At 41.2% G+C, this 16,309-nt stretch overlaps 1 protein-coding gene across 5 annotated transcripts in view; it reads left to right on the forward strand.

Moving 5' to 3' along the window:
* The window catches only part of LOC123991379 (lethal(3)malignant brain tumor-like protein 4), a 123,975-nt gene that overhangs the window by 78,228 nt on the left and 29,438 nt on the right, over positions 1-16,309 (forward strand). For all 5 annotated transcript variants that reach the window (XM_046292918.1, XM_046292919.1, XM_046292915.1 and 2 more), the window contains exon 17: positions 2,702-2,769. In XM_046292918.1, the coding sequence (XP_046148874.1) occupies positions 2,702-2,769 (68 nt within the window). The remainder of the gene's footprint in view (positions 1-2,701; positions 2,770-16,309) is intronic.

Below are 16,309 nucleotides of genomic sequence, written 5' to 3' on the forward strand. Positions count from 1 at the left end.
GTAACAGTGTGTGAAAACGTAGTGTTCTGAATACTTTCCGAATGCACTGTATAGCCAAGTTATCGTTACACATTGTGTACAGTTTAAATTTACGTACACTTGGGTTGGAGTCATTGAAACTCGTTTTTCAATCACTCCACAAATGTCTTGTTAACAAACTATAGTTTTGGCAAGTTGGTTAGGACATCTACTTTGCATGACAGAAGTCATTTTTCCAACAATTGTTTACAGACAGATTATTTCACTTATAATTCACTGTATCACAATTCCAGTGGGTCAGAAGTTTACATACACTAAGTAGACTGTGCCTTTAAACAGCTTGGAAAATTCCCAAAAATTATGTAATGGCTTTAGAAGCTTCTGATATTCTAAATGACATCATTTGAGTCAATTGGAGGTGTACCTGTGGATGTATTTCAAGGCCTACCTTCAAACTCAGTGCCACGTTGCTTGACATCATGGGAAAATCAAAAGCAATCAGCCAAGACCTCAGAAAAATAATTGTACATCTCCACAAGTCTGGTACATCCTTGGGAGCAATTTCCAAACGCCTGAAGATACCACGTTCACAATGAGCACTATTCACAGACCTATCATTACTGTAACCTCAGCACCAGACACAGATGTTTTTCTCTGTCAAGAGAACATTGCCCATTGATGTACAGAAGTTTGTAAGATGGTACAATGGTGTTAACGGCTATATAGCCGTTGTACTTTTATAGTGGGATGTCTTATTATATCATGGTGAAATACTTTGATGTAAGCCATCCCAGGTTTACAAGAGGAGGTGACATCGTACGTAAACTAAAACAAAGCGAGGCATTCTGGCAGTACTCCTTAGACCAGTGGTCAAGTCGATCGCGATTGTCAATTTCCAAGGCATTTCTAATCAATCACCAAACATTTCTGTAAAAAAAAAAAAAAAAATTTAGTCTCGGGCTGTTGGTGGTAGGTGCAGCCAATTCAGCTGCCCTGCATGCCGGGTAGGTAAATTGTTGCAATTACATGTGTCTGAAGGTACAAACTCTGCCTTCCCGGTGGGCTTGGAGAGGAAATGAAGTGCACTATGCCAGACAGCTGGCCAGTCGGATGTCTCAGATGACCATTTCTGCAGTAACTAGCAGGCATAAAAGAAAGCTACAGCAAAGTTGATACTGTGAGATTTTAAAATGTTTATAACCATGAATAGAGAGACTGTCAATGAATACAGCAAAGAGCTGCTGTTTTTATGAGTGAGTTCATGTCTAAGTTCTTACTCAGCATTGTCAACACTTTTATAAGCCATAAAATTTGCGTTCTTCCTATTTCCACTCAGTGCTACAACAAGCAGTGCAGCAGTAATGAATGAGTAGGAACGTGTCTCTGTAGGCTTGTGTTATTATTAGCGGCTTGGGTCTTTTTTAATATCAAGGAATACTTCACTTTCTCTGTTCATCTGAGTAATAACATGAATTTGTGCGTGAGGCAGAAATAATGCAGTGCTACTCGAGCTACGCCATCAGCTGGAAGACAGTGTCCCTTTTTGGTCAGTGTCAGTGGAGGAAAGGGAGAGCGAAGGGATGTTGAGAGACGGACTCTCAGTCTGCTGCTCTCTCCCTACGCTGAGACTGACCATCAGATGCAGGCACCACCAGCCCAGTAAAAAGCTAATTATTTAAAGGTATGCTCATTCAGCTGTGTAATAAGTAATACAACAATGGATCTATTACCGGTGTGATCATATAGCCTACCTCAAATTTTGAAATATACTTTTTTTTAAATCCCCAAACAATGCATTGACAGGTAAATTCCAGCAAAGCCAGTATGCTGTGAAAATGTATTGGACCTATAGCTTACTGCACAAACATCATTGTTACAGTACTGTTTATAATTGGTTTATGTTGCATAGGCTTACCTTTTTTTAAGTCATGTTAATAAAAATCAGAGCGGTAGATCTCGGCTTGCATTTTGACTCAGAAAGTGATCTTGACTCAGAAAATGTTGGTGACCACTGTGGGGCTAAACAAGGATATTTCACTGTCCTCATTCTATAATGTTGTTGCCTTGATTTTGAGGGTCTCTGTGTATCTCCAGATTCACTGACACCCAAATATCACCTATGTATATTTTTTACATGGCCTATTGATTAACGAGACACACTGTTTACCTTTTTTATTAGTATTATTTTGTGCCATTTACCTTAACATATTATTATTATTTTCTTATTATTGTCTCAATGGGCCACTAGGCTATACATAGGAGCTCAGTGCCATGGTCAGGTCACTCTGAGGGAAACGTCAGCTTGATGTCGAAACGCCAGTCAGGTTTTTATCCTGGACAATGGATTAAAGTGAGCTAAAAGAAATCAATCTGCTTGTTTTGTTAAGTGCTCTAACTCCTTTCTGCCTTGAATAAGTCATTTTGGAAGGTTTTCATGGTAAGGCCTTCTCATCATGGCTATATACTGTACTTTGATGTAAGCCATCCCAGGGGTATATTCACTCCTGTGTTATGACCTAAAAGCAGGTCCTCTTCAATGCTGGCCCTGTAAGTGAATTGCTTCCTCTGTAAAATAATATTTTTTTTCCTCTTTCTCTTTTGCTTTCTTTCTCTTTTTCTCTCTTTCTCTCTCTCGCTCTCTTTCTCTTTTTCTCTTTCTTTCTTTTTCTCTCTCTCTCTCTTTCTCTCTCTTTCCCCCTTTCTCTCTTTCTCTTCTCTCCAGACTCACAACTAAATATCTGCGAGTCAAAGAAGAGGATGAAGAGATTGACTTGAATAGCATGATCGAAGGTAAGGCATGATTTGGCCTTTTCCAGCTTTCTCCCCCTCCTCCTCATTGAGTGGGCTGAGTTTCAATTGTAACAGCTGGGGTAGATGGTTCACAGGTTGTCGTTAATTGGTATTAGTGATGTGCTGTCATCTTTTGGATGCGTTCCCTCGCTTCGCTGGCTCTCTGGAGTATCGTATGTTCATATGATGCAAAACGCGTCATAGCGATTGTATTTCTGCTTGTACGAGGAATAGCTCAGATACACATGAAAACATGTTACACACAGACACACACACTTAATCCTGTGCTCTGTTATACCACTGGACGGGGTCAGAATGCCCTTTTTCAAGTTAAGTCTCATCACCAGAAGCGATTCAGCCAGTGACTGGTTTTAGTTGTATAAGCAGTTTGCCTGCTGCATAGCATTTGAAAGGTAGTTCCTCTCTACGAAGATGGCTGGTTTTGCCAACAAGCAATATACATCACTGGAGGGTCGGAGACCCAATTTGACTTGAGGTATTAGATGTCAGTCATGGTTGTTACGGGGCAATTTCTCTGTGAAATTGGTCGTTTTCATGTAGAAAGGCAGTATTAGTCATGAGTCACTGGATCACCTGGCCCCGCAATCACTCATTTTGATTACTGTGAGCACATGTGTAATTGAGTTCAAGAGTGGTTCAAAACCTAAAGTAAAACGCAAACCTTTAGATACAGTGCAGTCAGAAAGTATTCCGATCCCTTGACTTGTTCCACATTTTGTTACGTTACAGCCTTATTCTAAAATGGATTAAATAGTTTTTTCCCCCACATCAATCTACACACAATACCCCACAATGACAAAGCAAAAACAGGTTTTTATAATCTTTTGCAAATTGATAAATTATTCAACTTAAATATTACATTGACAGAAGTATTCAGACCTGTTACTCAGTACTTTGTTGAAGCACCTTTGGCAGCGATTACAGCCTTGAGTCTTCTTGGGTATGAAGCTTGGCACACCTGTATTTGGAAGTTTCTCCCATTCTTCTCTGCAAATCCTCTCAAGCCCTGTCAGGTTGGATGGGGAGTGTCACTGCACAGCTATTTTCAGTACTTTTTAGAGATGTTCGATCAGGTTCAAGTCCGGTCTCTGGCGGCTGGGACATTCAAGGACATTCAGAGACTTTTCTCGAAGCCACCCCTGCGTTTTCTTGGCTGTGTGCTTAGGGTCGTTGTTTTGTTGGAAGGTGAACCTTCTCCCCAGTCTGAGGTCCTGAAGGCTCTGGAGCAGGTTTTCATCAAGGATCTCTCTGTACTTTGCTCTGTTCATCTTTGCCTCAATCCTGACAATTCCTTCGATCTCATGGCTTGGTTTTTGCTCTGACACGCACTGTCAACTGTGGGACCTTTATATAGACAGGTGTGTGCCTTCCCAAATCCTGTTCAATCAATTGAATGTACCATTGAATTGACCATTTCCAAAAATGTCTAAACCTGTTTTCACTTTGTCATTATGGGGTATTGTGTGTGTATATTGATGAGGGGACATTTTTAGAAGAAGGCTGTAACGAAATGTGCAACAAGTCAAGGGGTCAGAATACTTTCCGAATACACTTTAGGTTTTTCTTTTCACTACTCAGCAATTTTGAGGCCCAACAACATCTAGATTCCTTCATTGGATAACTTCATTGATTGTTATGAATCAGTCAGCAGGAGAGAAGTAGGGGGGGGACACAGGGAGGGTTAGTGTGTATGTGCACGTGTGCCTTTTTCTTTGTTAAGCTGTCAGTTTCTACCAAGGAAAAAGAAACACAGCGTCGCCTGAATGGAGCCCTTTTCAGGCCGAGCGCATTTCTCCTACGGCCTATCAGAGTGCGATACTAATTTTAGCTCCCGCGACAGCAGCCTTTCCTGTGAGGATGATAAGACGAGGGGAAAGAGCTCTAGGTGTGACGACAGAACGCATTACTGCCACGGCCGGAGCAGCTGCCAGCCAGACCACCCACACACACACAGAGAGACAAACACACACATACAGTAAACACACACACACAGAGAGCCAAACACACACATATAGTAAACACACACACTTTCACACACACCACACTCGCCTTACCTCCAGGCCACAAGGCCCCAATTGTTTCTGCCATGGGTTTGTTCTCTGCTGCCTCACCGAACTGAGTGAACTGATCCTGACTCTACTGTGGAGGATTGATTCAGGGGCCTGGATTTAATTTAGTACATTCTGTACTGACAATGTGATAAGATGGGGAGAGATCAACACACAAAGAGAAATTAAACTGAAGAATACGCAGGAATCTCATACTTCTCACTCCCAGCAGCAGAAATGCCCATTCTTGTCATTTGTTTCTTCTTTTTACATTTTTTGTTATTTTTCTCATCAGCTGTAGGATGGCAAGTTGTCAGAACAGAATAGACTTGCCGGATCACCCCACCCTTGGACTCTCTCATCGCTGAAATCCCTTCTGAAAGGGTCAGATGTGACAGACTGTGATACAGTGACAGGTGTGAAGGTAGCATTTGGTTGTTGTTAGGACTACTTCAGTCACTTTGATTCGGCCGTGGCTAGAGAGAGAGAACGGGAGAGAGCGATGTGTGGTGGATCCCCGCCAGTTGCCACCGACAGGTGACAGACCGCAGAGGGCACGGAGATGCAAATCGTCTCTTCCTCTTCTAGATTTTCTCTCACTGCTCTCTGTTCTCCTCTCCTCACCTCTCTCTGTTCTCTTGTCCTCACCTCCCTCCGTTCTCCTCTCATCACCTCCTCCGTTCTCCTCTCCGTTCATCTCTCCTCACCTCTCTCCGTTCTCCTCACCTCTCTCCGTTCTCCTCACCTCTCTCTGTTCTCCTCACCTCTCTCCGTTCGGGAGGTGACCAAGGCTCTGTAAGGTCACTTTTACAGAGCTACAAAGTTCCTCTGTCGAGATGGGGGAACCTTCCAGAAGGACAACCATATCTGCAGCACTCCACCAATCAGGCTTTTATGGTAGAATGGCCAGACAGAAGCCACTCTTCAGTGAAAGGCACATGACAGCCCTCTTGGAGTTTGCCAAAAGGCACCTAAAGGACTCTAGATTCAGATTCTCTGGTCTGATGAAATCTAGATTGACCTCTTTGGCCTTAATGCCAAGTGTGTCACACCTGGTGGAAACCTTGCACCATCCCTACGGGGAAGCATGGTGGTGACAGCATCATGCTGTGGGGATGTTTTTCAGTGGCAGGAACTGCGAGACTAGTCAGGCTCAAGGGAAAGATAAACATGGCAAAGTACAGGGAGATGCTTGATGAAACCTGCTCCTGAGCGCTCAGGACCTCAGACTGGGGCGAAGGTTCACATTCCATCATGACAACGACCCTAAGCACACAGCCAAGAAAAACCAGGAGTGCCAAGCTTGTAGCCTCATACCCAAGAAGGCTCGAGGCTGTAATCGCTGCCTTAGGGGCATCAACAAAGTACTGAGTAAAGGGTCTGAATACTGATGCATATGCAAAAAATTCTACAAACCTGTTTTTGCTTTGTCATTATGGGGTATTGTGTGTAGATTGATGAGGGGGGGAAACTATTTAACCCATTTTAGAATAAGGCTGTAACGTAACAAAATGTAGATAAAGTCTAGGGTTCTGAATACTTTCTGAATGCACTGTATATACTGTAGCTAATTAATGAATGGTTATTACATAATAAGCTTCTAACATAGGCTTTGTTTCTTGCACAATACGCAAGCACCTGAGCTCCGCTGGCCTCTCCTTTTAAAAATGCTCCTTAGCTCTTGGAATCCCATGCAGGAAAAGCTAGACTAGAATAGCTTGCTGGACATGATTTATTTATTTATTTTAGCATTTCTTAAACCAATAGATTATTCGAAGTGGAACGCAATCACTCTTTTTATTTTGTTGCTGAATGTTAAATACAGCAGCCAATAGAACTCACGCGTAGTTTGAAAGAAGAGCGAACGGCTGTAGGATATAGCAGTTATTTATTCAGACCCATAACCATTCAATCTTCTTAAAGAGAAGTGAAAGCCTTCTGCATCTAATTCTAGTCCTATATTATTCAAGGATGTCATTAGAATGATGAAGATAAGGACAACGAAACGTATTTCATTTAACTGTTGAAAGCAGGGAATGAAGCAACAATAGAGAAAGAGGAGGTAGGCTAATAACAGGGGAATTATGAAAGGTAGGCTATATATGCGTCAGCCTACTAATTATAAATAGTCCCTATTATATTTCAATGTTAAAATCAAATTCGCTAGCCTATACACTTGTAATTTCGTAGGCCGCATGTGTTGCACCAGAATGTCATGTTCTCTTCTGCTTTTATCATGGTTTGAACGATGTGTGTACTTCCTGTCCATATAATACAGTACAGTAATGCAGTTTACACCAAAAAATATTAGCCTGCTGGAGCTAGTTTCCTTTATTTACCAAAGATAGCATATAGCTATATCTACGGGCTTTTAAATGTAAAATGTGCAATGTGCAGTAGCCCATATCATATATGTATTGGATAACGGCACAATCATATAGGCTTTTATGGGCTTTTTAAATGTTAATGTAGGTTCGCATTTGAATGTATTTAATATAGGGCTCATCAGGCTCAGGTAGCATCAGTTTAGAATTGTCATGCTGATCAAATCTCTAAACAAATCCAGACACTTATATGCTTTATAATGCTTTCGAATGGCTCTTCCGATTTTTGGCGGGAAATATCGGGCTATCCGGGAGAAAAGTGATTTATTCTCGGTAAGGAACATTTCTAAAATACCGGGAAAATATTAAACCCTATAACCAGCCTCAGACTTAGGAAGATGTGAAACTTTCCTTTTTATACCATGTGAGTTTTATTTGCCCATCTGTGACCGTCCGCCTCGATTCGGTCTTATGTAGCAACATTTGAAATTGTGTTTTTTACATTGGATGAAAGTAGAGACTCCGAACTACAAAATGTTATATCATACACTGCAGTTGCGGAACAATGGGACATAATTCTGCTTTGAAAGTGAATTAACTTGTAACCCTTCTTCTGAGAAAATGGTCCTTGAATATTTTTGGTACCTACTGGAGAGCTCTTCTTTGTCTACACCCATTTGGCATCCTTCACACTCTCTTAAGCTTTAGCCCCACCCATCTCTTTAAGGATACACATGTGAGGCAATGTGGTAAACACCTATATCAAATAAAATCAACATTTATTTGTGACTTGCACAGGATACAGAAGGTGTAAACGCTACACTGTAGTGGTTACTTGCATAGTAGCAATATCAAAAACAGAAAGTTTTTATAAATATTTGATCATTATTAGATAAGGCTTACCCCGATACCCTTGTCGAAATTGATGGGACATGTGAAGGAAACGCTATAACTACCCCCAAGCCACACCTAGCTAAGTGGATGGGTCACTATTGTCAAGACATGTACACATGTTCATGAAATACAATAGATGGCCGTAATCACCCCCCAGACACACCTGGTTAATTTGATGGGTCATGTAATAAACCGGCTAATGTGTAATCTTTTTTTTAGACATGTAGATAGCTACCTAGCTTAACAATGACTCGGCATAATCCCAACTCATACTACTACCAAGTTCAAACATTGTTATAGCTGTAGTATGAATCTGCATGTAGCTAAAGCTAACAAACTAGGTTCAACTAGCAATGCAAATGGCTTTCTGATTCAAATAATATTACTACACAGATCATACACGTAACATTAGCTAGCTAGCTAGCCAGCAAGCAATGTTTCCTAGCTAACTAACAGTACGCTTTAACTTGCAATAAAAATGACTTTCTGACTAAATTAGAAACGTATATCTTAAAATGTAGCTAGACTCTTGCCCATATACATGGATGAATGCTTCACGGCAGACTGGAATCATTTAACTCCGTTTTGATTGTAGCTATATCTTGTTTGGCCAGCATTGTGTCAAGTCACTCCGGTTCACTCTGACCATCACTCAGCCCATCACTTTTTTCAAAAGATCTGTCGACAGCGCCTGCTAAATTCAGGTTATCAATGTTGTTGAGAAAAATATCAAAGCTTTTATCGTTCTCGATGGCAAACGTTATATCTTTAAAAAACGGCGCAGTAGAAAGGACTGTCAACACGTACTGAACAACTCATGTTATAGACACAAGAATGCTACATTGCAGACCAATCCAAGCTCATCTCCCGTCATGTCCAGCCCATCCATTATCTCAGCCAAACATGGCTAGCGGGAAGGTTCCTGTCTTCCATGGCTAAACCAACTAGGCTCATAATTTAACATTTTTTTTCTAATTTATGGATAGAATACAGGTTTCTTATTAAGGCACATGAAAGTTCACATGTTCCAGAAGGCATTTCTGCCAAAAAATGGCTCTCCTGTGAAGTAGTGGCGTGCGACATACGCCTCGTTTCCTGAAACGAGTCACATATACAGTCTGTTATGACCAAGTATACTTTCTTAAAGAATGTCTTCATTGGGGTAATTGGTATTACCGAGGAATAAATATATTAACTTTGGGAGCCATGCCATTCTGAAGAGATTTATTCTACTTGTAAGAATTTTGGGAAGATTTCCCATTTTAATTACATCTGCTTTCAAATTGTTTAGTAACGGGATAAAGTTGTATTTGTTGTTTGTTGTCACTTATTATGCATCCTAAGTATCTGACATGTTTTGTCTTTGACTTAAAGCATTGCTGTAGATCAGGGGTTCCAACCTTTTCGAGCACGAGAGTTACTTTTCTAGCTGCAAATAGGCACATTCTTCTCCTCTTCCCTGTGTCCTTAGTGTACAATATAAAGTAATGCTGTTTTCTGTCAAAAAAACTGGTAAATTACACAACTCTAAGGGTGGCCCAATAAAATGTTGTTTTATATTTTCCCAAATTGTTTTGTCACCTTATTTTTCCTGGTTTTAGATATTGATTTATTTTTAGACAAAAAATAATTGATGTTCTTAGTCCATGTCAATGCTTAAATCACATCAGGAGAAAAATGTTACAGGTCTGGAAGAACACTAACAAATTTAAATTCCCCATTAATTGCGCTTCTGGCCCTTTAATTGCGCATCTACAGTAGCAAGTGAGGAGTGTGATGTCTAATGTGCAGGTCTAGCAATGATTCTGTACTTTTGCTGCTCATTTCATGGCAAAGTTTGCAAATAACAAATAGATACAATATATATACTGTTCTCACTCATGATATACTTCTTCCAGGTAAGCCTACTTTGCAGTTAACATTTAATTGAGAAGGTTTTGGGGAAAGTATTTCTGTCAACCCACAAGATGGTTATCACATCAACTGGCTACACACAGAGTGATAGACAAACACACGCACCACACAGACAGACAGGGGCAATATTGCTGGAAATTAATTTGCAGATATTTTGTTATTTTTTAAGCCAAATAGGGGCTGACCAGGGGTAGGATAATATCAATGTTGTGTTGATTAAACAGAGAGTAGCTGGGAGCTTGTGTTTTCTGATTCTTTTGAGATTTGTTTATGACAGTTTGAGTACACACAATTAACCTGTTGAAGACCCCTGCTGTAGGTCATGAGTTATTTAGAAAAAAATCAAATAGAGTTCCACAGTATGAGTCATAATACCCATAACAAGGAAATGGTTCCAATCGTTTTTCCACCATTAATTCTTCCCAAAGGGGATTTTAGAAACACTTTTAAAAAAAGGGCTGTGTTTCATGTAGGCTTACCGTTGCATAACGTTTTGCAATCCGCGTATATCTTTCTAGGATAAAGTGACTTTCATCAATGCATTTGCCTGTATTTACACCCCCCCCCCCGCAATATTAAATGCTAATTAGCTGCTGATATGGCAATCATAAAGAACTACAAATGCCGTGATGATCTGGACGGGACTGCCGAATCCGGGCAAAGGTTAGAATCTCTGGATTAACTATCTGTCAGCTAAATTTAGGAATTATTCATTTTTTTGTACACTCAGTGCATTTAGAGAATGTGGGCTGAGCAGACATTTAGCAGAGAACACAAGGAAAACATAAAACAAATGACTTTTTTGTACTTTGAGGCTCTATGCCTTTTTAGGGCTTTTAAACTCAAACTCCTCTCCTAATGTAACAGACGTCTGTGGATTATGTCATTCTATATACATTGGCGAAAGACTGCCACTTAAATGAATGTGGCTGGTAGGGGTTTGTGAGAGTGTGGTCCACCTAGAGACTGAAGTGAGATGAGTGGAGGCCCCACACATACTTCAGGGAAGTAAGTGTCTGATGCCGTCCCAGCTCCCCCGGTCCGACCCCTCGGAGAGCCCCTCTCCACTCTCACCAATAACTATCATTGGATCTTAGCTATAATGACAAACAAGGAATGATAATGACTCGATATCCTCTCCTAATCTGTACGGAACTCTTATTCATTTTACAGCAGGTTTGCAAGTCACTAAAATAAATACAATTAATACAATTGTAGTATAGTTAAATCCTTCCTTCTCTCTCTCTCCCAAGGCAAACCCATCCCTCTCCACTTCCCCTCCCAGTTTTCTCCCCCTTTTACTCCACCCAAGCTAAGCTTGCATCCCTGCCCACGCAAGCTAAGCTAGTCCCTACATCCTATTCTTGCCCACCCAAGCCAAGCTTGTAATTGGCCGTAATCGGCGTCCAAAAAGGCCAATTACCGATTATGGAAACTTGAAATCGGCCCTAATTAATCAGTCGACCTCTAGCCCCTACCTCCCACCCTCCCTACCTCTGACACCCATCCATCCATCAACTTACTCATCCATTCTCATTCACCCCCCCCCAACATATACCCTATGCATCCACACACCCATTCTCTCCCACCGTCGTACACATATTCATATTCACCATCTCTCACACTCCCATTCACATATACACCTACATTCCCATTCACATATACACCTACACTCCCATTCACATATACACCTACACTCCCATTCACATATACACCTACATTCCCATTCACATATACACCTACACTCCCATTCACATATACACCTACATTCCCATTCACATATACACCTACACTCCCATTCACATATACACCTACATTCCCATTCACATATACACCTACACTCCCATTCACATATACACCTACACTCCCATTCACATATACACCTACACTCCCATTCACATATACACCTACACTCCCATTCACATATACACCTACACTCCCATTCACATATACACCTACACTCCCATTCACATATACACCTACACTCCACACACATGGACATCCATAGAACAGTTATTGACAGAAGCTTTATTTCGCCCTTTGAATGGTCTTTTCAGTGTCCATGTAGCCCATTGCCAATGGCGACTTGTATTATTACTTCATAGAGAAGAACAGTTACTTGGGGAAAGTAGAGTATAGATTGCATTGGGCATCACTGTATGTAGCCTAGTGAGCTGATGGTTTTTTTCCTTCTCAAAGCAGACAGCTCTCCTCCTTCAACTGGGAAGGCTTTTTGTAGCTTTAATTAGGGCTTCTGAATTCCATGCTTTGCGTTCCCTTCCATACCCACAGCACTGCCGGGAAGAGGAACTGAGACTTGATCCAATTTTACTCCAATGAACTGTCTGATTGGAATGTATTCCTTGTGTCTCTCTCTCAGCCTAGCAGACAGGTCCTGGACTAATCGAATGGACTGGGCTTGGATTTTGATTTCCTTTCCCCCCTTTGTGGCCTCTGAATGCCCTAATGACAGCTTTGCAATCTCTTGGCATTCTCTCAACCAGCTTCATGAGGTAGTCACCTGGAATGCATTTCAATTAACAGGTGTGCCTTGTTAATAAAGGTTCATTTGTGGATTTCTTTTCCTTAATGCGTTTGAGCCAATCAGATGTGTTGTGACAAGGTAGGGGTGGTATACAGAAATTAGCCCTATTTGGAAAAGGACCAAGTCTATATTATAGCAAGTACACCTCAAATAAGCAAAGAGAAATGATAGTCCATTTTCTTTCCGACATGGTCAGTTAATCCCGAAAAATTTCAATAACTTTGACAGTTTCTTCAGTTGCAGTCACAAAAATCACCAAGCATTATGATGAATCTGGCTGTCATGAGGGCCTCCACAGGAAAGGAAGACCCAGAGTTACCACTGCTGCAGAGGATAAGTTCATTAGTTACCAGCCTCAGAAATTGCAGCCCAAATAAATGCTTCACAGAGTTCAAGTAACAGACACATCTCAACATTAACAGTTCAGAGGAGACTGTGTGAATTTGTGGGGAGGGGGGGGAGGCTTTGCTGGTGACATTGTCAGTGATTTATGTAGAATTCAAGGCACACTTAACCAGCATGGCTACCACAGCATTCTGCAGCGATACGCCATCCCATCTGGTTTGCGCTTAGTGGGACTGACATTTGTTTTTCAACAGGACAATGACAGAAACACACCTCCAGGCTGTGTAAGGGCTATTTGACCAATAAAGAGAGTGATGGAGTGCTGCATCCGATGACCTGGCCTCCAAAATCACCCGACCTCAACCCAATTGAGATGATTTGGGATGAGTTGGAACACAGAGCGAAGGAAAAACAGCCAACAAGTGCTCAGCATATGTGGGAACTCCAAGACTGTTGGAAAAGCATTCCAGGTGAAGCTGGTTGAGAGAATGCCAAGAGTGTGCAAAGCTCAAATATAAAATATATTTGGATTTGTTTAACACTTTTCTTTGGTTATTACATGATTCCACATGTGACTCTCCACCTGGATTCGGTCTTATGTAGCACAATTTGAATTTCAGTGTTTTACATTGGATAAAAGTAGAGACTCGGAGCTACAAAATCGTATATCATACACAGCAGAGGAACAATAGGAAAGTAATTCTGCTTTGAAAGTTGATAAACTTGTAAACTCCCTTTTCAGAAAAGGGCCTTATTTTGGAACCTACTAGAGAGCTCTCCTTTGTCTACACCTATTCAGCATGTTCACGCCCTCTTTAGCCGGCCCCACCCCTCTCTTTAAGGATTCACATGAGGTCATGTGATAAAGACTAAAAGTGGTAGTAGCCTACAATAAAGAAAAATCCCAGGTAAACAGAAAGTGTCCAGATAAAAAAATAGATGACGCACACAGACACACTTGTCTAAATCGATGGGTCATGTGAAAGAAATGCTGTAGTGGTGGAACAATTACTAAGTTGTCATACTTGAGTAAAAGTATAGATCATTTCAAATTCCTTATATTAAACCAGACGGCACAATTTTATTTTTATTTTTTAAATAGCCAGGGATACAATGTACTTAAGTATCACTAAAAGTTTACTAAAGTAATTATATCAATACTTGCATATTATAGGCCTTTCCACCGCCATTTCTTGCATTTTTTAAATTTTACAGACACAAAAAGATCCCACCATGTGGAACAAAAAATTATCTTTCTGCATTTATTACATTGAACCAAAACCTCTTGTTTCCATCACAGCTGTTGTGGAAAAGTAGTTACTGTTGCACATTTGTAAGGCTAAATAGATCATCCAGTCACCTAAACATTTGCTGTTGTAGCTAGGACAGCGCTGCCCAAATGACCCCATGTGGGGTCACCTAATATGAACATGGGGATGAACATGGGGTCGCGGGAGAATTTCCAAAATCCTGAAGAAATAAAATATATACAAAGACGATATCATATTTTGTATCTCAAAATCAAAAAGTTTTCAAATCTAAAGGACATAATTCAACCAGAGAGCACTTGAGCGTTGTACTTAAATCATTCTCATGGTGAACGTCTAGGGCCGCTAAGCTATGAAACCACACACTGTTGCAGAGACTTTGATATTACCGGCCACAATTGATATGGTGAAAACAATGTGTGGGGACTCCTATCGATACCTTTGTCAGATAGCATACATTCTTTGTGTTCAAGAGGAAACTGACTGAACGACTCAGCTTATGCTCTCCAAATGGATGTTAGCTGTGAGGGCCGAGAGGTCCAGACATTGACTTTTGTTCACTATACATGTTGGATGCTATTCACGAGGACTTATTGTTCTGTCTCACAATTCTCGAGCATGAAACGACACAGGGGATGTTCAGTGTGCTGCGTGGCAATATTGACGAAAAACTGATTCCGTGGGATTGAATGGTGGGCTTTTGCACAGATGGGGCTCCATCTATGGCGGGACGGCGGGCAGACCTCTGCACTCTATGAATGTGTCCCCCTCTGCCATATGGACACATTGTATGATACACTGAGAACAGCTGGCGGCAAAAGAGCTGAGCACAGACTGCTCACCTCCAACGCCTGGAAGAGCACTTTGGGACCTAATTCCCAATCCGTTTGACTGGGATCCTGGCTCAGTTGACATGCCAGTAAGTGAAATCGAACAGCTGATTGAGCTGTCATGTGACCGAAAGGTGTTTTTGGTTCTTGACTCAAAGGGAATAATATCTACTTTTGAGCATTAATGTCGCATTCAAAACAACCGGGAACTCGGAACTACGAACTCGGATCCAACTTCAGTGTGTTCAAGACAACTGGGAACTAGAAACAAAATGTGTTCTGACTGGGAAAAGAATCGCTTTGACCCGTCATCCAACTCGGACTTCCAACTCGGGAACTCTGGTCTCTTTCCAAAGCTCTGACTTTCTGACCTGAAGATCACTGATGTCATGATTTGACCTCCATATTTTAGTTCCCAGTTGTCTTTAAAGCACCATAAAAGTCATGGTACCCTTCATATCTGTGTGAAGCTGGATTCAGTGCTCTCGTCTGTATTAAAACCAAATATCCATCCAGGTTGGATGTGACAGCAGAGATGAGGTACGCACTGTCAACCACGCCTCCCGACTTTGAGAAGCTCCGGCGCGACATGCGTCAAGCACACCCATCTCATTAGTGGTGGCGAGATAAGATACATTACAATGTCAGACTCATTTGCATTGACTGTCAGAGCCGCAAATAAAAAATAAACATTGGCTGTTAAATGATGTAATTTTTTCACATGGAATCAAAATGGGGTCACGGGAACCCCTAAGCTAGCATGTTGAAATATGCAAAAGAGAGATTTTCTGACAACAAAGTTACAACTGGTGGCGTCCGAGTCACCACTGGTTTTTTGAAAATCATGACTTGAATCTGAGTCCTGGACTCGAGTACCTCAACACTGTAGTATAGTTAAAACATTTGTGTACTGTGACTTTACAATGATCAGTAGGGCGCAGTAGTTTACATTTCTTGTCCCGCCCTGGAAGACAATCATATTCTGGTTTTGATTCATTCATAACTGTCTTATGGTTGAATACACTCAGTGTCAGGGCAATCCATCTGTATGAATAATGTGAATTATTTTAATGTGATAAATGATTGTGTTATTGTAATCAGGTCATCCTCGCCTACTGCAATTGAAATATCTTGACTCGTGACTTGCGTTTCCAGTTCCCACTGTGGAATAACAGTAGAAGAGTGTGTGTATGAGACTGATTGGGCCTCCCATAGATGCAGCATGACACACAACTCTATATAACTCTCACTACTCTGCACCTTTTTGAGGATTCGCTATGTGATGCACAGCTCTCTTTCTCTTTGGATGGCAATCTGTTGTAGCCCCAGAGTCTCCTCTCCTCTCGCTCTC

This window comes from Oncorhynchus gorbuscha, linkage group LG12 (genome assembly GCF_021184085.1).
Source record: "Oncorhynchus gorbuscha isolate QuinsamMale2020 ecotype Even-year linkage group LG12, OgorEven_v1.0, whole genome shotgun sequence".
NCBI lineage: Eukaryota > Metazoa > Chordata > Actinopteri > Salmoniformes > Salmonidae > Oncorhynchus > Oncorhynchus gorbuscha.